The 22,936-nt window shown below is 43.3% G+C and overlaps 1 protein-coding gene across 1 annotated transcript in view; it reads right to left on the bottom strand.

Moving 5' to 3' along the window:
* Nucleotides 1–22,936, bottom strand: part of LOC308081541 (uncharacterized protein) — a gene marked incomplete at its 5' end in the record, with an annotated part of 76,287 nt that overhangs the window by 49,328 nt on the left and 4,023 nt on the right. The window contains 14 exons of the mRNA XM_080457908.1: nt 919–1,630; nt 1,730–1,821; nt 2,415–2,711; nt 3,100–3,409; nt 4,377–4,468; nt 4,606–5,161; nt 5,410–5,501; nt 6,643–6,663; nt 7,422–7,658; nt 8,064–8,559; nt 8,808–8,899; nt 10,038–10,058; nt 10,768–11,004; nt 13,728–13,837. Of these exons, the coding sequence (XP_080314034.1) occupies nt 919–1,630; nt 1,730–1,821; nt 2,415–2,711; nt 3,100–3,409; nt 4,377–4,468; nt 4,606–5,161; nt 5,410–5,501; nt 6,643–6,663; nt 7,422–7,658; nt 8,064–8,559; nt 8,808–8,899; nt 10,038–10,058; nt 10,768–11,004; nt 13,728–13,837 (3,365 nt within the window). The remainder of the gene's footprint in view (nt 1–918; nt 1,631–1,729; nt 1,822–2,414; nt 2,712–3,099; nt 3,410–4,376; nt 4,469–4,605; nt 5,162–5,409; nt 5,502–6,642; nt 6,664–7,421; nt 7,659–8,063; nt 8,560–8,807; nt 8,900–10,037; nt 10,059–10,767; nt 11,005–13,727; nt 13,838–22,936) is intronic.

Here is a 22,936-nt window from a genome sequence, read left to right as displayed (position 1 = left end):
CAAGGCAACACTGGGCCCCAATGCAGAGTGGTTACAGCGGACCCTCTGCCAGCCCCCCTCTAGAGACAATAGAAAATAGCATTTAGCATTGGGCCTCAAGCATCAACCGTTCTTAAGGCAGGTACACATTGCAGGACCTTAAAGTGCTCGGGGGGTTATCTGATCGTTAAGCATTACACACTGCAGGAGTTTATTTCTTGAAATCGGCTGTCATAATATCGTTGTGGTCTTCACAACAGGATTGATCCCCGACAAGGGCTGACACACTGTAGGATAGTTCACTAGAATGCTATCTCCAGAGTCAGACCCAATACATACATTTGAGTTTATTCCAATTCATTTTAATCGACGTATCCCGTGATATGCCTCTCTCCCTCTCCCCCCTCTCTCGCTCTTTCTCTCTCTCTCTCGCTCCCTCTCTCTCTCTCTCTCTCTCTCTCGCATGTCAAGTGCGCAGAAGCCGTCAGTGACAGCGTTGCCATGTCCGCTTATTATAAGCGACTTTGGGCTTGTTTTTCTGTAGAGTTGCTTGTAAATATTGGTTGTTGCGGGGTGCATTTTTTGGGCTTATTTGTGTAGTTGCTTATTGCTTATTTTTTTTTTGAAAAAAGTTTTTTTTTTTTTTTTTTTTTCAAAGACGTTTTTAAACGTCTTTGGCAGGCAATAGCTGAAGGCCCAAAGACGTTTATAAACGTCTTTGGCAGTTATAGAGTTAAAAATAAATATCTTCTCAAGACCCACTTTCCTTACTTGGAAATTGTTCGACACACACTCAGGAGCACACTTATGCACATTTGACTGCTGGCATGCAGAATAATTGGTAATTGCATAATATATTTCAAAATAAAATCATTAGAATTAGAGTTCATTAGAGTTCTAAACAGGACCGATTATGTAAATCCAAAAACCCAAACAGACCCAGTACACTGGCAGGCTGGATGGCAGGCTGGATGGCAGGCTGGATGGCACGCTGTATGACAAACTTAGGCTGGATGGCATGCTTAGGCTGGATGGCATTCTTAGGCTGGATGGCATGCTTAGGCTGGATGGCAGGCTTAGGCTTGATAGCAGGCTTAGACTTGATGGCAGGCTGGGTAGCAGGTTGGGTGACAGGCTGGGTAGCAGGCTGGGTGACAGGCTGGATAGCAGGCTGGGTGACAGGCTGGGTGGCAGGCTGGGTGACAGGCTGGGTGGCAGGCTGGGTGAAAGGCTGGGTGACAGGCTGAGGCTGGGTGGCAGGCTGGGTGACGGGCTGGGTGGCAGGCTGGGTGAAAGGCTGGGTGACAGGCTGAGGCTGGGTGGCAGGCTGGGTGACAGGCTGGGTGGCAGGAGGGGTGACAGACTGGGTGACAGGGTGGGTGGCAGGCTGGGTGACAGGCTGGGTGACAGGCTGGGTGGCAGGCTGGGTGGCAGGCTGGGTGACAGACTGGGTGGCAGGAGGGGTGACAGACTGGGTGACAGGGTGGGTGGCAGGCTGGGTGGTGCACATTGGCTCTGCCAGTTTGAGGTCGTACTTGTCATCCTTGCCCATTCGGTATCCCCTGGTTGTACCAGAGTCCCAGTGGACGATGATCCATCCATCCATGTGCACATTTGTCCGGACCAGACCCAGCCCAGGCGGGGGTCCATCCTGTACCAAAGCGCAGAAGGCGGTGTCAATGTTATTGATAAAAACTATGAGCTCATATGCCAATCACACACTGTTAATTTTTATCTTTTATTCACTGACCTCATCTCTCCATTTCCAGTCTGGTCCTCTCATAACTCTGGTACCGATCTTCATCATGGAGACCAGCTCTGGACCAGAGGTTGGCAGGGAGGCTGGACATGGTAAAATATATTTTATACAAATATGACATTTTAACGGTTATAACTCAGTCAGTCTGATTTATACCAAATTAGCTAAAGATGTCCATAGTTGCTCATACATTACTGATCCATGTGACTAGATGTTCTGCCTATAAACTTCTTCCATAGGTCTGATTGCTACCACATTGTCTGAGGATAATTATTGGACTAAGCGTATCAAAACTGACACACAGCTTAATATCTCATTTAGTTTTGATTATACTGACCAATGTCAAACTGGTGTCCTTACTGTAATGAACTGTTGTTACTTCAGAGCTAATTAGACTATTGAACAAACAGAGCAACCGCTGTGTGCCTCATTATACATATTCATGGCTACCGGCACAAAAGACAGTCTATGTCTATTGTATTTAACCTTGGGGTAGATTAATCTATAATTTACCCTCCTGCTCCATTGCCCCACAATGTGGATGAGGTGGTTGGCTATGATAGTGTCCAGTTTCCTTGCTATATATATATGCACCTTCCCATAGTGTTGAATCATGCCCAATCACCGCTTTGTTGCTACTGTATGTTTATAGGATTTATTTTGTCACTGTGCTGACCTGTGTGGGAGTCCTCTGTGGCAGGCTGGATGGCAGGCCGAGGCAGGGTTGCAGAATGAGGATGGGTAGCAGCCCGGGTGGTAGACCGATGCTGGGTGGCAGACTGAGGCCGGGTAGCAGTTTGGGTGGCAGGCTGGGTGGCAGGCTGGGTGGCAGGCTGGGTGGCAGGCTGGGTGACAGGCTGGGTGGCAGGCTGGGTGGCAGGCTCGGTGGCAGAGTGGACCTTGGTCCAATCCTCCATTGGCAGGTTTGTCCGGATCTGACCCAGCCCAGGAAGATGGAAGATGTGCATGTCACCTGTACAACAAATATGACGTTTAAAATGTCACAACTCCTATGCAGTGAGTCTGATTCAAACACAACTTGTTAAATAGACATCCATACAACAACATCTGACTAGACTAGATTATTTTGTTTATATTTTCTACCTGCTACCAAATTGTCTGTGGATAATTAATGGACCAAGCTTATCCAAACTGACATACAGCTTGTTAATAGCTCATTTAGATTGGAAGATGTTGAGTTCATTTCAAACGTGTGTGGCTCAGCACATATAATATAAGACAACAACCACTGGGCGAGTCATCACAATCTTACAGTATATGTCTACATAAGTACCTGAAACAAAACTCTGAAGTTACATTCAATTTGAACTGAACATGTAAATCCAAAAACCCAAACAGACCCAGTACACTGGCAGGCTGGATGGCAGGCTTAGGCTGGATGGCAGGCCGAGCCGGTGTGGCCGACTGGGTGACAGACTGGGTGAAAGGAGGCATGGCACACTGGGTGGCGCGCCGGGTGGCAGACTGGGTGGCAGACTGGATGGTGGTCTGGGCAGCGGCTGGTGGCTCTGCCAGTTGGAGGTCATACTTGCCCTCCCGGCCCATCCGGTAGCTGAATTTGGCTCCCCAAGTGCCCGAGTCCCACTTGACCTTCATCATTCCATCCTCATCTGGTTCTTTGCAGACCCGCCCCAGCCCACGTGGTCCATCCTATACCAGAGCACAGAGAGAGGTGTCAATTGGGTTGATTAAAACTCACTCTTTTGGCACGTAAACGAACACAAACAAAGTTGATTCAGACAATATGGACCATCACAAGACCCAGTACTGTTTTTGGGCGGTGAAACCGCCCCTATATGTGAGGTTTGGATATTTGCACCCCCCAATCCTGCGCTGTGATTGGCCACCAGTGTACCCCCCTAACCCTGCACCGTGATTGGCCAATCACAGTCTATTCAGGACTGTGATTGGCTAGTGAAACATGACACATGTGCATAGCCCTATAAATAGGACTATGCACTTAAAAAAAACACATTTATGTTTATTTTGGTTGACTCCATTCAGTATTGTGATTAGCTAGCAAGACACCGCCCACTTCACACTGGGTGTGATTTTTTAAGTTAGGGGTGTACAATGGTTGGATGGAACTTCCATCACTGTGATGACCACTGTGACCACACCGCCCACTTCACACTGGGTGTGATTTTTTTTTTTTATATATAAAATGTCAACTTTCTGTTGATTTTACTATTTGAAGATACGGATCAGCGGATCTAGTTCTTCCTAATAAAAATTGCGAAATCAACAGGAAATAAAAATTTAAAAAAACTACTGGGTTTGGTGATATATATTGGCTGGATCAACTTTGTTTGTGTTCGTTTACATGCATGTTTTCAATTATCAATTTCTAATCAATGGAGCAATTGCTTTTTATTTCTTGTCCACCTTTGGAGTAACATCATGGCAAGGTAACTACACAACCCAAACCTCTACCAAAGTGGTCTTACCCTTTAAGTCAAAACATGATCAATAACCCACTAATCTAGCAGTGAATCCGTGGCAGACTGGGTGGTAGACTGGGTGGTAGACTGGGTGGTAGCATTCAGCAACAGATTCTAATGTACACTATAATATTCACTATAAGGTCACTAAAATGTTTTATCTTTTATTATCAAACCTCTTGTCCCCATTCCCAGTCTGGTCCTCTCATGACTCTGGTGCCGATCTTCATCATGGAGACCAGCTCTGGACCAGAGGTGGGCAGGGAGGCTGGACATGTAAATGATACAGATACAGAATTTATGCAAGGGATAATCAATAGGGAGCAGGTCATTATTGAGAAATAAACCCAGACAGCCTAGTGCAGGGGTCTAAGCATTGACATCTATTTGCTATTAAATACGCACGGACAGGCTGGGTGACAGGCTGAGCGGCAGGCTGGGTGACAGACTGGGTGGCAGGCTGGGTGACAGGCTGGGTGACAGACTGGGTGACAGACTGGGTGGCAGGCTGGGTGACAGACTGGGTGATAGACTGGGTGGCAGGCTGGGTGGCAGGCTGGGTGGCAGGCTGGGTGGCAGGCTGGGTGGCAGGTTGGGTGACAGGCTGGGTGGCAGGTTGGGTGGCAGGCTGGGTGGCAGGCTGGGTGACAGGTTGGGTGGCAGGTTGGGTGGCAGGCTGGGTGGCAGGTTGGGTGGCAGGTTGGGTGGCAGGTTGGGTGGCAGGCTGGGTGGCAGGCTGGGTGGCAGGCTGGGTGGCAGGTTGGGTGGCAGGCTGGGTGGCAGGTTGGGTGGCAGGTTGGGTGGCAGGCTGGGCAGCGGCTGGTTTCTCTGCCAGTTGGAGGTCATACTTGCCCTTCTGGCCCATCTGGTAACTGGCTACAGGACCCCAATCCCACTTGACCTTCATCATTCCATCCTCACCTGGCTCTTCAACGACCCGCCCCAGCCCACGAGGTCCATCCTATACCAGAGCACAACAAGCAGTCTCAATTGTGTTGATGAAAACTATGACAACACATGTTCATCAATGACCTCAAGATCTCAATATTTTTTTTAATAAAACAATTTAAAAAAATACCTGACGCTATGTTCTTATTTGTATAAGTTGACTAAACACAGACACATAATGGGAAGTACTGATCAGGAGGGGTTATATCCAATTTCCTCTTAAGACAAAACATGATCAATACATTTTTATCTTCTGTTAACCTGTTCTCCCCAATCCCAGTCTGGTCCTCTCATGACTCTGGTACCGATCTTCATCATGGAGACCAGCTCTGGACCAGAGGTTGGCATGGAGGCTGGACATGGTAGATGAAAAATGTATACAAATGTAAACAATGGGTGTGGCATAACGTAAATCAGACTACACATTTAAGAGTGTCCAATCATTACAAAATTCAGGATATGTGTCATAACACAGTTGAACCATGTGTGTAAAAAATATTTTCCCAGTAGTGACCACCATGAGTTCAAAACACATTTGAATGAACACGTTACAAAATTAGCCATAATTCAATGACTGCTGTTTATTTTAATTTAGTTGGTGAAACACATCTACAAACTGTTTTGAAATGGAACAGTATGGGGTGATAGGGTTTCTGGAAAAAAAAACAAGGGTATTTTGGGGTAAATTGAAAAAGGGCAAATTTAAATTGGATGTTGAGAGTGCAAGGCTAAAAGAAAACAAAACCTGCACATCCACTGGAGGGTAATTGCAAGACCACGAAAATCACAGGCAATTCTAAAATAGTCTGCACACTGTGGCTTAAAACAGTCTTCTTCAGAATAATTTTCTTCAGACAACTTCAGAAGACGTTCTGAAGAAGGCCCTTTTAGTCGAAACGTTAACAAATAGAGCTTTTACTGGAAGCCCTTAAGCCACAGCGGACTTTAATTATGAATTGCCTCTATAGAGTGCACCTCCAAGGTGTTTTACTATTATTATATTTAGTATTTACAGTACATATCTATTATTATATTTAGTATGTACATATCCACATCCATCATAGACAATACATGTATAAGCATGCATATATTCACTAATGATGGATTGTACATGTTAACTCAGTCAGATGTCTTTGCTGCTTCATAATGTAATCAGTAGGATTACATCTTATTCCATGTAGGTTTTAGGGCGTGCTCTCTAGCAGTGTTTTGGTAAAGTTACACTGTGTAACGTTTTCAATTAATCAAACGTTATTTTTCATACCAAATTTTCAGGCCGCTACCCAGCTTCAAATCCAGTCCTTGCACTTTTTGACGTTTTTTTTTTCTGATTGGATAGAATTTGTATCCAGGATTCCAGACCTGAACAAAGAGATCCCTATTACTAAACAAACCCTCTATAGCTATGATTAATATCAGAATATAGAGCTATTTAACACTTATTTTATGAAAAATATATCAAGAAGTTGGAAAGTAGCTTTACTAAGTACTTACCGAATCTGGTCTCCAGTTTGCCTGGAGTCCACAAAGAAACAACAATACAAAAGACAACAATTTAATATCACACAGTATCAATAAGACAAGAACATGTAACATAAGCAGCCCCCCTGGTGGTGGGAAGCAAAAATACTATTTTTTTTCTTTTAGACTTTTTTTTTGTACACCTTCACCCGTTGTGAGCTTGTAGATCTGCTATTTTCAAATAGCCAATGCAGCCAGATCTGCAGGCTTTAACCGAATGACTTTTAAAGCAGTTTGTTTAAATTAGTTGATAAAATGTTATATTTTCACAGGGATTATTGTCTCCGCCAGGCCGAAAGGCATGGTGAAAGAGTATGTTTTGCCCCCTGTCCGTCCGTCCGTCCGTCCGTCCGCCCCGTGTGTGTGTGTGTGTGTGTGTGTGTGTGTGTGTGTGTGTGTGTGTGTGTGTGTGTGTGTGTGTGTGTGTGTGTGTGTGTCATTCTGTCTGTGTACAGCTAATCTCTGGCACCGTTGGCGTGATCGCAGCCAAACTGTGCACACACACTCCCTGGATGCCAGAGCAGAACCTCTGGCCCATAATTTTCACATGGGCCGTTTATAGCGCCACCAGGAGGCCGATTTGTGCAAAACTAATTTTTTATCAGTACTCCTACACATTTTGTTCAAAAATCCCACAAATCGGTACACAGTATCTCTGGTCATTAAACAAAACGAAATTATTTGGTCTGTTTCAAATCAGCCTCTTGTAGTGCCACGAGGAGCACTTTTTGTAGTTTATTTTCATGTCTTACCTTTGAATCTTAACCATCTCTTTGAGAGCTTGTCTGCTAGATCATTCCTGGTGATTTTCCTCAGAATATCCCCTGTGATATTCACAGCTTCAGCAGAGCTGTAGGTCTGCACCATGCGGCCAATGGTGTCCCTCTTGTCAGCATCCTGAAGATGATCCTTTGGGATGTTCAGGTGGCTCTGGAACTGCTTAAAGTCCTCGTCTGTCAGACCGTCCAGAGTTTCCGATATGAGATTATCTGAATATGTAATGAATGGAGATGATCAGTGCTGCTGAAAAGTATATGGAAGTTTTTTTATTTTTTGTATTATTATTATTATTACTTCTAGTAAAATGACTACTACTCAAATCATTTAAATATATATACAATACAATGTGTAGTATGTACGGGGAAACAAATCACAAAAAGTATGGAATATCAACAATCCTTACAAAAATGACATTCAACATTTGTAGAAAGATTACTGACAAAACAATGATTTGGACAAAATTCAGATGTGGTTGGAACGATCTCTCAAGGCACAGTGGGTGTGGCTAACATGGATAGATGGGAGCAGGTCAGCAGGTCATTATTGAGAAATAAACCCAGACAGCCTAGTGCAGGGGTCTAAGCATTGACATCTATTTGCTATTAAATACGCACGGACAGGCTGGGTGACAGGCTGAGCGGCAGGCTGGGTGACAGACTGGGTGATAGACTGGGTGGCAGGCTGGGTGGCAGGCTGGGTGGCAGGCTGGGTGGCAGGTTGGGTGACAGGCTGGGTGGCAGGCTGGGTGGCAGGTTGGGTGGCAGGCTGGGTGGCAGGCTGGGTGACAGGTTGGGTGGCAGGTTGGGTGGCAGGCTGGGTGGCAGGTTGGGTGGCAGGTTGGGTGGCAGGTTGGGTGGCAGGTTGGGTGGCAGGCTGGGTGGCAGGCTGGGTGGCAGGCTGGGTGGCAGGTTGGGTGGCAGGCTGGGTGGCAGGTTGGGTGGCAGGTTGGGTGGCAGGCTGGGCAGCGGCTGGTTTCTCTGCCAGTTGGAGGTCATACTTGCCCTTCTGGCCCATCTGGTAACTGGCTACAGGACCCCAATCCCACTTGACCTTCATCATTCCATCCTCACCTGGCTCTTCAACGACCCGCCCCAGCCCACGAGGTCCATCCTATACCAGAGCACAACAAGCAGTCTCAATTGTGTTGATGAAAACTATGACAACACATGTTCATCAATGACCTCAAGATCTCAATATTTTTTTTAATAAAACAATTTAAAAAAATACCTGACGCTATGTTCTTATTTGTATAAGTTGACTAAACACAGACACATAATGGGAAGTACTGATCAGGAGGGGTTATGTCCAATTTCCTCTTAAGACAAAACATGATCAATACATTTTTATCTTCTGTTAACCTGTTCTCCCCAATCCCAGTCTGGTCCTCTCATGACTCTGGTACCGATCTTCATCATGGAGACCAGCTCTGGACCAGAGGTTGGCATGGAGGCTGGACATGGTAGATGAAAAATGTATACAAATGTAAACAATGGGTGTGGCATAACGTAAATCAGACTACACATTTAAGAGTGTCCAATCATTACAAAATTCAGGATATGTGTCATAACAGTTGAACCATGTGTGTAAAAAATATTTTCCCAGTAGTGACCACCATGAGTTCAAAACACATTTGAATGAACACGTTACAAAATTAGCCATAATTCAATGACTGCTGTTTATTTTAATTTAGTTGGTGAAACACATCTACAAACTGTTTTGAAATGGAACAGTATGGGGTGATAGGGTTTCTGGAAAAAAAAACAAGGGTATTTTGGGGTAAATTGAAAAAGGGCAAATTTAAATTGGATGTTGAGAGTGCAAGGCTAAAAGAAAACAAAACCTGCACATCCACTGGAGGGTAATTGCAAGACCACGAAAATCACAGGCAATTCTAAAATAGTCTGCACACTGTGGCTTAAAACAGTCTTCTTCAGAATAATTTTCTTCAGACAACTTCAGAAGACGTTCTGAAGAAGGCCCTTTTAGTCGAAACGTTAACAAATAGAGCTTTTACTGGAAGCCCTTAAGCCACAGCGGACTTTAATTATGAATTGCCTCTATAGAGTGCACCTCCAAGGTGTTTTACTATTATTATATTTAGTATTTACAGTACATATCTATTATTATATTTAGTATGTACATATCCACATCCATCATAGACAATACATGTATAAGCATGCATATATTCACTAATGATGGATTGTACATGTTAACTCAGTCAGATGTCTTTGCTGCTTCATAATGTAATCAGTAGGATTACATCTTATTCCATGTAGGTTTTAGGGCGTGCTCTCTAGCAGTGTTTTGGTAAAGTTACACTGTGTAACGTTTTCAATTAATCAAACGTTATTTTTCATACCAAATTTTCAGGCCGCTACCCAGCTTCAAATCCAGTCCTTGCACTTTTTGACGTTTTTTTTTCTGATTGGATAGAATTTGTATCCAGGATTCCAGACCTGAACAAAGAGATCCCTATTACTAAACAAACCCTCTATAGCTATGATTAATATCAGAATATAGAGCTATTTAACACTTATTTTATGAAAAATATATCAAGAAGTTGGAAAGTAGCTTTACTAAGTACTTACCGAATCTGGTCTCCAGTTTGCCTGGAGTCCACAAAGAAACAACAATACAAAAGACAACAATTTAATATCACACAGTATCAATAAGACAAGAACATGTAACATAAGCAGCCCCCCTGGTGGTGGGAAGCAAAAATACTATTTTTTTTCTTTTAGACTTTTTTTTTGTACACCTTCACCCGTTGTGAGCTTGTAGATCTGCTATTTTCAAATAGCCAATGCAGCCAGATCTGCAGGCTTTAACCGAATGACTTTTAAAGCAGTTTGTTTAAATTAGTTGATAAAATGTTATATTTTCACAGGGATTATTGTCTCCGCCAGGCCGAAAGGCATGGTGAAAGAGTATGTTTTGCCCCCTGTCCGTCCGTCCGTCCGTCCGTCCGCCCCCGTGTGTGTGTGTGTGTGTGTGTGTGTGTGTCATTCTGTCTGTGTACAGCTAATCTCTGGCACCGTTGGCGTGATCGCAGCCAAACTGTGCACACACACTCCCTGGATGCCAGAGCAGAACCTCTGGCCCATAATTTTCACATGGGCCGTTTATAGCGCCACCAGGAGGCCGATTTGTGCAAAACTCATTTTTTATCAGTACTCCTACACATTTTGTTCAAAAATCCCACAAATCGGTACACAGTATCTCTGGTCATTAAACAAAACGAAATTATTTGGTCTGTTTCAAATCAGCCTCTTGTAGTGCCACGAGGAGCACTTTTTGTAGTTTATTTTCATGTCTTACCTTTGAATCTTAACCATCTCTTTGAGAGCTTGTCTGCTAGATCATTCCTGGTGATTTTCCTCAGAATATCCCCTGTGATATTCACAGCTTCAGCAGAGCTGTAGGTCTGCACCATGCGGCCAATGGTGTCCCTCTTGTCAGCATCCTGAAGATGATCCTTTGGGATGTTCAGGTGGCTCTGGAACTGCTTAAAGTCCTCGTCTGTCAGACCGTCCAGAGTTTCCGATATGAGATTATCTGAATATGTAATGAATGGAGATGATCAGTGCTGCTGAAAAGTATATGGAAGTTTTTTTATTTTTTGTATTATTATTATTATTACTTCTAGTAAAATGACTACTACTCAAATCATTTAAATATATATACAATACAATGTGTAGTATGTACGGGGAAACAAATCACAAAAAGTATGGAATATCAACAATCCTTACAAAAATGACATTCAACATTTGTAGAAAGATTACTGACAAAACAATGATTTGGACAAAATTCAGATGTGGTTGGAACGATCTCTCAAGGCACAGTGGGTGTGGCTAACATGGATAGATGCGTCTGGACCCAGAAAACCCAGAATAAAAAATGGGTAACAATTTATATGGTGACCATGTCTATAATCATGATGAACATATACTTAAGTTATAATGCTTTATAATCTACTTATAACACTGTAGTTATAAGCACTTATACATATTCATATTTAAAACAATAACAATAGCACATTATAAAACATTTTATATCATATATTTATCACAGGGGTTCTCAGCCTGTGGGTTGGGTACTAGGCAAGGCAGCATTCAGTGTCATGGGACACTGACAGAGAACGCTGCCTTGTTTGGCTCCGTCTGAGCATAGGAATCTTAAAGGAGTAGTTCACCCAAAAAATCTCGGTGAATTCAAGGCTTCATGGGGTGTGTAATTGATAGAAAACTAGAAAAAGTGTTCCTCGGAGCACAGGTCTCCGCCAGGTCAGGTAGGTTATTGTGACCTCCTGGTGGCACTCTAATAGGCCAATGTGAAAAGGGTGGCATTTCTTCTTAGGCTTTTGACGGACACTGCATTCATGTATTGAGGCATTTTGTTCCAAAAATGTGTTTTGCTAAATTAGACCTGTTGGTGGCGCTAACAAGGCAATGTGGGAAGGGTGGCATTTATTCCTCAACATAGTGCAAATGTGTGTTCAAAGTTTCAGCGCAATCGGACATGATTTTGTGGCATTTTGTTCAAAACGGGCCACTCCTGCAAGCTTTAGATGTCAATCTTAGCCAATCAGGAAGGATCTGTTAGAAAAATCGAACAGATCCGTCTTGATCACATGACTATAGAGATCATGTGTACCGATTTGCGTGAAATTTGGATAAAATCTGAAGGAGTAATATCCCAAAATGTGTTTCACATAAGTTGGCCTCCTGGTGGCGCTACAAAAGGCAGATGTGAAAAATGCAGGGCAAAGGTTTTTCCTTGACCTCTAGGGAGTGCGCATACAAAGTTTTACACATATCGGTGCAGTTATAGGTAAAACACGAATCGGCCTATTATAGCGCCACCATGAGGCTGATTTGAACATTTTCAAGTGGTATTTCTTCCACGGCCTAGTCAGAATGTGTGTGCAAAATTTCATGGAAATTGCATGCTGTGTTCATGATTTGAGGCATTTTGTTGAAAGCGGAGCACTCCTGCAAACTTTGGAAGCCATTCTTAGCTAAGCAGGGATTGGAATATGAAAAAATATGAAAAACCTGTTTCGTTTAATGACTATAGAGATACTGTGTACCGATTTGCGTGATGTTTGGATAAAATCTGTCGGAGTAGTGTCAACTAATGTTTTTTGCAAAAAGCGGCCTCCTGGTGGCGCTATAACAGGCCAATGTGAACAATTTGGGGGAAAAGGTTCTGAAATTGGCATCCAGTGTCCAGTGAGTGTGTGTGCACAGTTTCGCTGCGATCAATGGCAACGGTGCGGGAGATTAGCTGTTCACACAACGGACGACGGACGGAATGACAGGGTGCAAAACATACTCTCTCACCATGCCTTTCGGCCTGGTGGAGACAATAAGTCATGTTTTGGGTGAACTGCTCCTTTAAACTAAAGGACCAGCTTCACCCATTTGACAACCTTATCTTCATATAATCGGTCCTCCTTAATGCTCATTATCATTATAATGACACAAATAATCAAATTTAAACTGGGCAACCCCCCCCCCCCCCCCCCATAATCATATTTGAACTGGGGACCCCCCAAAATAATCATTTGAACTGGGGTGGGGACCCCCCCCCCACCCTGACAACCACTTGGAATTGTAGGAGTTACATGTTGTTTGACTCGGTTCCACAGATAAATATTGTACAGGTTGAGACCCACTGCTGGAGTTCCATGGTTAACAACATTGAACAAACGTAAGCAGAGAGCATTCCAGAAATGGCTTTAAACATAAACAAATGCTTTATATATCACACCTCTCATGTCAGACAGGCTGTTTAATACACAAAGTATAATAGTGCTTCATTGGGTTAATGTATGTTTTATATTATGTCATAATAATACAAATCTACAAAGTAGGCTAACTTGCAACTAAGGTTTTGAAATAATTTCTGTGGAGCAAAACGTACAATATTTACCTCTGAGATGTAGTGGAGTAGGAAGTCTTTAACATGAACCACTGACATGTAAAGAAAAAAGCACTTTAAACATTGTACTAAAAAAAGGAATACTTGTGTGCTACTAGAACTGTGACTTTTCAGCAAAAGTAGCAGATCTACAAGCTCGTGTTCAAACTTATAGATCTGCTACTTTTAATGCTTTTGTGTGACGCTGTAGTACGATCAAGTAGGGCCGTTCATTTATGAAAAAACACAAAAAGTAAAAATATGGAGATAAGAAGTTTCTGCCCGACAACAACACCACGGCTACACATCCTCTCACCCAACATCCATGTGTTTTAATAATGAGTGTTTGATCTTACCTGCTGAAGAGACAGAACATGTTCTAGACGTAGGATGATGAAAACATGTCCTCACTGTGTGGTCTGATCTGGTTTCACTGGAAGTGTGTTTTGTCAAACCACTGACTGGACTGGTTTGTAAAGATGAAATGGTTAAAATGTGGAGAGTATGAAAATGCTCATACATATTACCCTTCTGTAAAATGGTTGACGCCCCACACACCACACACACTCTCACACACACACAACTGCATACCTGCATGTGCGTTTACTTTTTGCCACACATCAACACTTCATGGAGAACATTTTTTTAATATCGAATTAATCAAATGAAAGTATCCAAAACGCAAAATAAAAGGGGGAAAACATTTCCGCGCGCGTGGTCTGCCCACACATGCACGCGCGCTCTCACTCCTAGATTTTTTTTTGGATCTCTCTCTCTCTCTCTCTCTCTCTCTCCTCTCTCTCTCTCATCTCTCTCTCTCTCTCATCTCTCTCTCTCTCTCTCTCTCTCTCTCTCTCCTCTCTTCTCTCTCTCTCTCTCTCTCTCTCTCTCTCTCTCTCTCTCTCTCTCTCTCTCTCTCTCTCTCTCTCTCTCTCTCTCTCTCTCTCTCTCTCTCTCTCTCTCTCTCTCTCTCTCTCTCTCTCTCTCTCTCTCTCTCTCTCTCTCTCTCTCTCTCTCTCTCATACATGTTAATGCCTGTAGCTACGGTATCAGCCAAGATGAAAACATTCCTTTCATGCATGTCAGTAGCCCAGGCATATACCTGCAAGCTGTTTTCTTTATGCTGTTGTGAGCGTGCGTGCCTGTGTCAAACATTTTCAGTGGTGGAAAGTAACTAAGTACATTTACTTAAGTACTGTACTTAAGTAAATGTTGAGGTATTTTTTACTTTACTGGAGTAGGCTATTTACAATTTGCAGTACTTTTATATACTTTTTTATATAATATTTACTCTAATACAATTAATGAATAACTTTAGTTATAGTTACTTTGTAGATTTTAGATTAGAATATTATTAGGAAACATACATTAACCACTTTAGGCCTATATACGTTTCGGACGTTTGAAAATAGCTGATCTACAAGCTCACAATGCGTCGTATCGCGACGCATTGTGAGCTTGTAGATCTGATATTTTCGAGATTTTTAGACATTTGAAAAACTTGTGAAATGGGACATTCTGCATAATGCAGATACTTTTAACGTTTGTACTTTAAGTATATTTTGGTACCAATACTTTTGTACTAGTAAATAAATTAAAAGTATTTTTTTAAATCCTGACTTGTAGATCTGCCATTTCTGAATATATTTTTTTGAATACACTTGAAAAAGATAATCCTGATGGGCGTCTGCAGAGAAATACGTTAATGTGGGTGTCCTGAGTGACATTTGCCACTTGATGTGGTAGCAATTGCAACCCTGTGTAACCCAGTTTTCCCTCTGCATTGATTATGTCCACGCCCCACTATTGCCATGGTAACCTGAGTAGTGATCCTCAGCACCTGAGCTGAGCTGATCTAGAACCCTATCCACCTGTTTCCGCGGGAATTTACTGGAGCAAAAAATCCTGTGTGGGAAACATCCTGCGGGGGGACCGGAAGTAGGAAATAGCGGCTCAGTGTGTTTACATTTGCCAGCAGAACGTAGCTGTACTGCGAACGGGCCTTTTGCATGTAGTTGAAGCGCAGGGGGCGGGGGGGGAGAGAGTCAGCGCACTGAAGTCAAGGCACAGACTGTGTTGTTGACGGACAACGGATGCACGCTTATGAGAAACAACACAAATAAAACCTGGCAAAACAGTTGCGTGCATTAGCGCAAGATGAGGATAAATGAAACATTCAGTCTAAATGTCCAGCAACTACTACCAATACTTTTGTATTTGAAACCTTACATTTCTCTAAATAGTATAAACTCTTAGGACAGCCTAATACAAATATAATTTATGAAAAGGCTACTATAGGCTACAGTGAAGTCGGACTGAATGACTGAAACGTTTTTTCTTTTTTAACTCTCTTGGTGATTATCTGGAACAGTAGTTGTGGATTAGCAAACTGGACATTAATGTTTCCTTTTCGCGGTGCGAATTACTGGACATTTAGACTGAATGTTTCCTTTAACCTCATCTTGCACTAATGCACGCAACTGTTTTGCCATGTTTTATTTGTGTTGTTTCTCATAATAAGCGTGCATCCGTTGTCTGTCAACAACACAGTAGTCTGTATGTGTGCCTTGACTTCAGTGCGCTGACTCTCTCCCCATGCACCGCCCCCCCCCGCCCCCTTGCGCTTCAACTACATGCAAAAGGCCCGTTCGCCAGCTGCGAACGAGCTACGTTCTGCTGGCAAATGTAAACACACTGAGCCGCTATTTCCTACTTCCGGTCCCCCCGCAGGATGTTTCCCACACAGGATTTTTGCTCCAGTAAATTCCCGCGGAAACAGGTGGATAAGCAATGGGCCTCATGCAGCAACCTTCATAAGAGGACATTTCTTCTTAAACCCACTTAAGAAGTTTTTAAGAAGATTTTGGTATACTCCAATGTTTTCTTAGCTGTGATCTGTTCTTAGTTAAGAACAGAATCTACGCACACTGAAGAGCACTCTTAGGGTGGCCTTTTGAGTTCTTAAGTGTGACATGTTTGTGCAAAAATAATTAATTCTCAAAGTTTTTTCTATAATATAGGATTTAAATTTACAATAATATTTTTTATCATATCTTTAGAGCAAAAAAGGTTCTCAAACGTGTGGTCTGGGGACCCCCAGGGTCCTTGAGGGAGTTCCAGGGGGTCCACAGCAAACGATTTAATCACTTTTAACCCTATTTTATACTTTGTTTGAAAATAGCTGATCTACAAGCTCACAACGTGTCCCATTACTGGCCAATTAGCTGATCTAAAAGCTCACAACGCATCCCATTACTGGCCATTTTGAGCTTGTAGATCGGTTATTTTCGAAACATTTTGATAATCTTGAAACATTTCCCTAGCAGAAAATATTTTCAGGTGGGGGTCTGCAGCCAAATGCATGTCAATTTGGGGTCCTTGACATGAAAATGTTTGAGAAAAACTGAGAGTTGAGAACAACAGTTTTTTTCAACGGGTCTGAAATTACAATCTAACCCAAACGGACCCGGTTGAGTTGAAGCCAAGCCCCATACCACCCCATAACCCCCCACCCAACCCACCCTCTTCACCCCCCATACCCCCCCATATCCCCGACACACCCCCATTTTCCCGTCCCCTTCCTACCTGAAAGCCCCCCTATACCCACCCCGTCACACCCATCCCCATACCCCCCCACACAGCCCCCTACACCCCTCCTTGCACCACCATCACCCACCACACCCCTATTTCCACCCCATTACATACCAAGCAGCTGCTACCTTAAATTTGGGGGTCCTTGATTTTTGCTTGATAAATGGTCACCAGCTTTCAGTAATAAGATGTTTTATATCCACTACTAACGCTACTCCTGAACATGAAATATGGATAACATGCTAATTTCAGCAATTTTACATTGATGTCTAGTGGTGATATCAGAATCAGAATCAGGTTTATTGTCACAACACAGGTTTACAAGGTAAAAAAGTGGGTGAAATTCGTTTTGTACATCGTTCCCCATCGCAACGTTAATTTCCATAGAATGAAGAGGGGGGGGGGGGGGAGAAGAAGAGGGGTGGGGGGCAAGTGGGAAGGAGATCAAAACAAGAGAACAACAGAAGGCCAGACAAGTTATCTACATATTTACAAAGTACCTGAGATAATAAAAAACTAAGGTGCCTGAGCATAGCAGCAATGTATGTATACTGTGCATGTTATACTTATACTGTGCATGATATACATATGGACGTTAAGGTGCTTAGAGAAAAAAGAGCACAATAAAAAAAGACAAAAAAAGTCAGTGCGTTATACATGGGATTAAGGTGCAAAAGGTCAGTGCGTGTCCACCTAGGGTGGACTGACCCTAGTATAATCCGCAAGTAGCTCCATGAGGGAGTGCAACAAAAAGTAATTTGTCCCTGGTATAATCCACAGGTGTGTTCAGGAAGAGCCAGAAAAGTCTGCGACCAGCTGGACAGTACCGCCTGTTGTCAGGCTGCTGAACAAGGCTTATGCCTCATTCAGCATTCTGACAGCAGCCGGATTAAAACTGCACCAGCACCTGGTGGTGGAACTCTTGATACTGCGGTAGAGCCCCTTGCCCGGTCGTGGTCGTTGTAGGGGTTTGAACAGTTTGTGACTTGGGTGGTGCTTGTCCTTGATGATGCGCTTGGCTTTGACCACGCACCGCTTTTTGTGCAGTTCCTGGAGCGCTGGGAGCTCGCCTCCCATTATTCGCTCTGCCGATCGCACTACTCGCTGTAGGCTGATCTTTTCTCGGGCAGTGCAGTTCCCGTACCAGGCCGTGACACAGCCTGTTAGGATGCCTTCAACAGAACTGTTGTAATACAGCCTGAGGATGCGATGTCCTACTCCGAGCTTCTTCAGGCGGCGGAGCCAGTACAGTCGCTGCTGAGCCTTTTTCCTCACGTGTGTGGTGTGCGTCTCCCATTTGAGGTCCTCCTCGATGTGTACTCCGAGGAACTTGAACTCGCTGACCCTTTCCACTGCAGCACCGTCGATGAGGATGGGCTCATGGTCTCTCCGCGGCCTCCTGAAGTCCACGATCAGTTCTTTGGTCTTGTCGACGTTAAGAGCGAGGTTGTTCTCTCGGCACCAGAGTGCCAGTGAGTTGATCTCTATAGTCAGACTCGTCGTTGTTGACGATTCGGCCTATCACTGTCGTGTCGTCCGCGTACTTTATGATGGTGTTGGAGACATGTGTGGCTATGCAGTCATACATGTACAGGGAGTAGAGGAGAGGGCTCAGCACGCATCCCTGGGGTGCTCCGGTGTTGAGGGTCAGGGGGTCGGATGTGATGCTGCCCATTCTCACCACCTGATGTGGGTTGGACAAGAAGTCCTGTATCCAGTCGCACATGCTTGGGTGTAGCCCTAGGTCTCTGAGCTTTTTGTCAAGTATTGCTGGGACAATGGTGTTGAATGCTGAGCCGTAGTCCACGAACAGCATACGTGCATATTTGTCCTTCAGCAGCTTGTTGTCCATGTGCGAGAGGACGGTGTGGAGAGCCATGGCAATAGCGTCGTCGGTGGATCTGTTTTTGCGGTATGCATATCCAGCGAGGCAGGTAGCGTGGAGCTGATGTATTCCCTCACCAGTTTCTCGAAGCACTTGCTGACGATCGGGGTGAGAGCGACAGGTCTCCAGTCGTTCAGGCATGTCACTTTGGCCTTTTTGGGAATGGGCACAATGGTTGACATTTTGAACCCTGCAGGGACCACAGCCTGGGAGAGGGAGAGGTTAAAGATGTCAGCGAAGACACCCGCCAGCTGGTCTGCACATGCCTTAAGGACCCGGCCTGGAATCCCATCAGGTCCGGCTGCCTTGTGGATGTTGACCCGTGCGAAGGCTGTACGCACTTCTCTCTCCGAGATGGTTAGAGGGTTCTCCTCTGCTGGTGCTGCTGATGGCCCCGCTTGGCTGCCGCGGTTGGGGCTGATCTCAAACCGGCCGTAGAAAGTGTTCAGTTCGTTGGGGAGGGAGGCAGGCGGGTTCACCTCGCTTCTGGTTCTTGTTTTGCAGTCTGTCAAGGTGTGTACCGCCTGCCATGTGCTCCTGATGTCGCCATTGCTGAGTTGGTCTTGCATCTTTATTGTGTAGGCCTTTTTCCCCTTCCTGATGGCGCTGTTTAGGGTAGCGCGTGTCGTGTTGCGCGTTTCCACGTCGCCAGATTTGAAACCAGCATCCCGTTCATGCAGATGTGCACGTAGATGAGCGAGAGAGATGAAGAGATGTGTGTAATCGCTGTGCTGATGTCCATAAGTGCTTGTCTGTCATAACTCCTTAGACACCCGACGGTGTAGGAAAAAAAGAGAAGGCTAAAAAATACTAAAAAGACGGAAAAACGTTGCGACGCTACGGAGCGAGTACGAAAGCAGCCTTTCTCCATGGCGCTCCCAGGGGATTCATATGTTGATTAATGTGAGAGAAATAATAAAATACATTCATTAATTAAATAAAATAAGTTGCTGTTCACTTCAGAAGTACCTCCACAGAACTATTGATTTATTAGACTTTAGACTTTAGTTTAGGTATTCTTTACTTCATGTGATTTCCTGTGAGCAGCAATCACACACAGGTGTGACTGCAGGCAGGGCCATGCAGTCATGTCTTATATGGGGATTGGTGGGGCGGCTACCTATGGTATTAGGATTAACACTTCCATGACTGGGGTTTCATTATCCCATACACTGCCTGATTTAGGGATCAAAAAGACCGTTTTTCCAGCTATTCAATTGGTCACTGTCTCCCCTCTGTGCTCCAGATGAGCTGACACCTTCTCCCCCACACAGTGGTTCCGTTCCATTGTCTTTTAAATAGCTATTAACATTTCAATTGCACTCTGCTCAGTCAGTGAGCTCACATAGCCTATGTTGTTGCAGGCAGGCAGAAACATTATAAAATAGGCTAACTTGTAATGGTAACTGCAGATTCTGTATGTAAAATCTTTATTTAAAAAGCGTATAAAACAGTGCGATCTATACCATTACATTAAACTCTTGAGGGAAACATGGTTAGCCTATATGAACCGCTGAAGCCACTGTCTAATTACGTGACTATCTCCATTGTCCAAAACACATGGATATCTCTTGACAAACCAATATTATTATTATTCATAATAATAATATTCACATTATTGTCTGAGCGTAAAGTGTCTCCTTCTATCAGCTGTCCACGCTGACAAAAGCGTCTCCTCTCCTCCTCCCTGTCAGCGCAACAAGTGAACACATCTCTATGTTCCACAAATGTGCTCATTCCTGCTCTACTCCTGCGCTAAATATCTGATCTACAAACATAAAACAGTCGCTGCCTGACAGATGCTTGTAGATCTGATCTTTTTCCGCCGCTTTGCAGTGAAGTGGGTTGCCAAATTTTGCGAGAGAAATAAGCAGTCAGGTCTATGAAAATGTTACTACATGCGTTGTGCCCTGAGAAAACAGTGAGGCATGAAGCAGTGTATTTCTGTCTGTCTCCTAAATGTCATCATGATTTGTGATTTGATGTGTGAGTCCTTTTTATTATTAACGTTTATTTGACAAGGACAATACAAAAACGAGTCAAGTTATAAAAACATGAAACCATTGAAATGGGGTTTATAGCCGAGGCTAATTTGCAAACTCCAGTCCCTGGTTAGACCTTTCTATATAAATATTTACCTAATAAAAAATCATTTACAAAAGGACATGCATGAAGCTCTAATCTAAACAAGTATGAAAAGGTATATTTATATCTGCAAAGTAACTAAAGTTTTCAAATAATTGTAGTGGAGTAAAAGTACAAGATTTGCCTCTGAGCTGTAGTGGAGTAGAAAATTATTACCATTATAATGTAATTATATATATATAATTATAATAATAATAATAATAATAATAGAAAGACGTGAAAAACAAGCCCAAAGTCGCTTATAATAAGCAGACATGGCAACATAGACTCGCTGCGCAGCAGTTCTCTGCTCGTCTACGGGCCGCTCTGCGGGGGGTCTCGAGGTGTCAGCTGCTCTTCCCTGGGGGAGAGCGGGTGAGAGCGGTCAAATTAGCTGAGAGAGATGAAGCAGGGACCCCCACCACATATTGTATAGATGAGAGAGAGATGAAGCAGGGACCCCCACTACATATTGTATAGATCATTTAACAATGAAACCGAACAAAGAGTCATTAATTTAACATGCATAATAAAGATAAGATACATAAAAAGTATCTGTGGAGAAAAGTTGTATGCAGATCAAGCAATAATGGTTAATTATTGTTTTTGATCAACTCAACACATACAATGCCTAACTGACAATTAGTCTATGAGCCAGAACCCCAAAATTGAGCCATGATTATCAAATGGGTGGGCAAATCCAGGTTTGATTTTCTTGACTAGCTGTACATCTCTAGTTTACATTTTGGCAAGATAACCATTACAGACTAGTAGTTTAGTGGTAGTTATCATGATAACCATTACAGACTAGTAGTTTAGTGGTAGTTATCATGATAACCATTACAGACTAGTAGCTTAGTGGTAGTTATCATGATAACCATTACAGACTACCAGCTTAGTGGTAGTTATCATGATAACCATTACAGACTAGTAGCTTAGTGGTAGTTATCATGATAACCATTACAGACTACCAGCTTAGTGGTAGTTATCATGATAACCATTGCATACTAGTAGCTTAGTGGTAGTTATCATGATAACCATTACAGACTAGTAGCTTAGTGGTAGTTATCATGATAACCATTACAGACTAGTAGTTTAGTGGTAGTTATCATGATAACCATTACAGACTAGTAGTTTAGTGGTAGTTATCATGATAACCATTACAGACTAGTAGTTTAGTGGTAGTTATCATGATAACCATTACAGACTAGTAGTTTAGTGGTAGTTATCATGATAACCATTACAGACTACCAGCTTAGTGGTAGTTATCATGATAACCATTACAGACTAGTAGCTTAGTGGTAGTTATCATGATAACCATTACAGACTACCAGCTTAGTGGTAGTTATCATGATAACCATTGCATACTAGTAGCTTAGTGGTAGTTATCATGATAACCATTACAGACTAGTAGCTTAGTGGTAGTTATCATGATAACCATTGCATACTAGTAGCTTAGTGGTAGTTATCATGATAACCATTTGTTACGGTCTACACACAGTAATACAATAAACCAATGGCTCGAAGTGGAGACCCTAACATAAAATGGACACCGAACAATTTGCAAAGATTTAAATCATTTTATTACTTCCCACAATGGAAATAAGGAACAAACAATATGAGAAATACTTTACCAAACTGAAGGAACCAAAAGGAGGCCTGGAGATGCCGGCAAACTAAATAGTTTGCCGAAGCTGCTCCCCCCTCCCTACCTAACAAAATAGTACTACTAAACTAAAAACTAAACGAAAACAGGGAACTGCCGGCCATCTCCAGGCCAAACTAAAGTTAACAAACTAACTTAAAGAAAAGGCTTTTAGCCAGAACAACAAGGTGTGGGAACTGAAGTGTTGCTGGGTCTGTGTCTCCAGAAGGACTGAAGCTAGCTGGGCCTATGTTGTTGCAGGCAGGCAGAAACATTATAAAATAGGCTAACTTGTAATGGTAACTGCAGATTCTGTATGT

This window comes from Gymnoscopelus braueri (genome assembly GCF_963280865.1).
Source record: "Gymnoscopelus braueri genome assembly, contig: SCAFFOLD_77, whole genome shotgun sequence".
NCBI classification, from domain to species: Eukaryota; Metazoa; Chordata; class Actinopteri; order Myctophiformes; family Myctophidae; genus Gymnoscopelus; species Gymnoscopelus braueri.
This window is presented reverse-complemented; position numbering and strand designations above follow the sequence as displayed.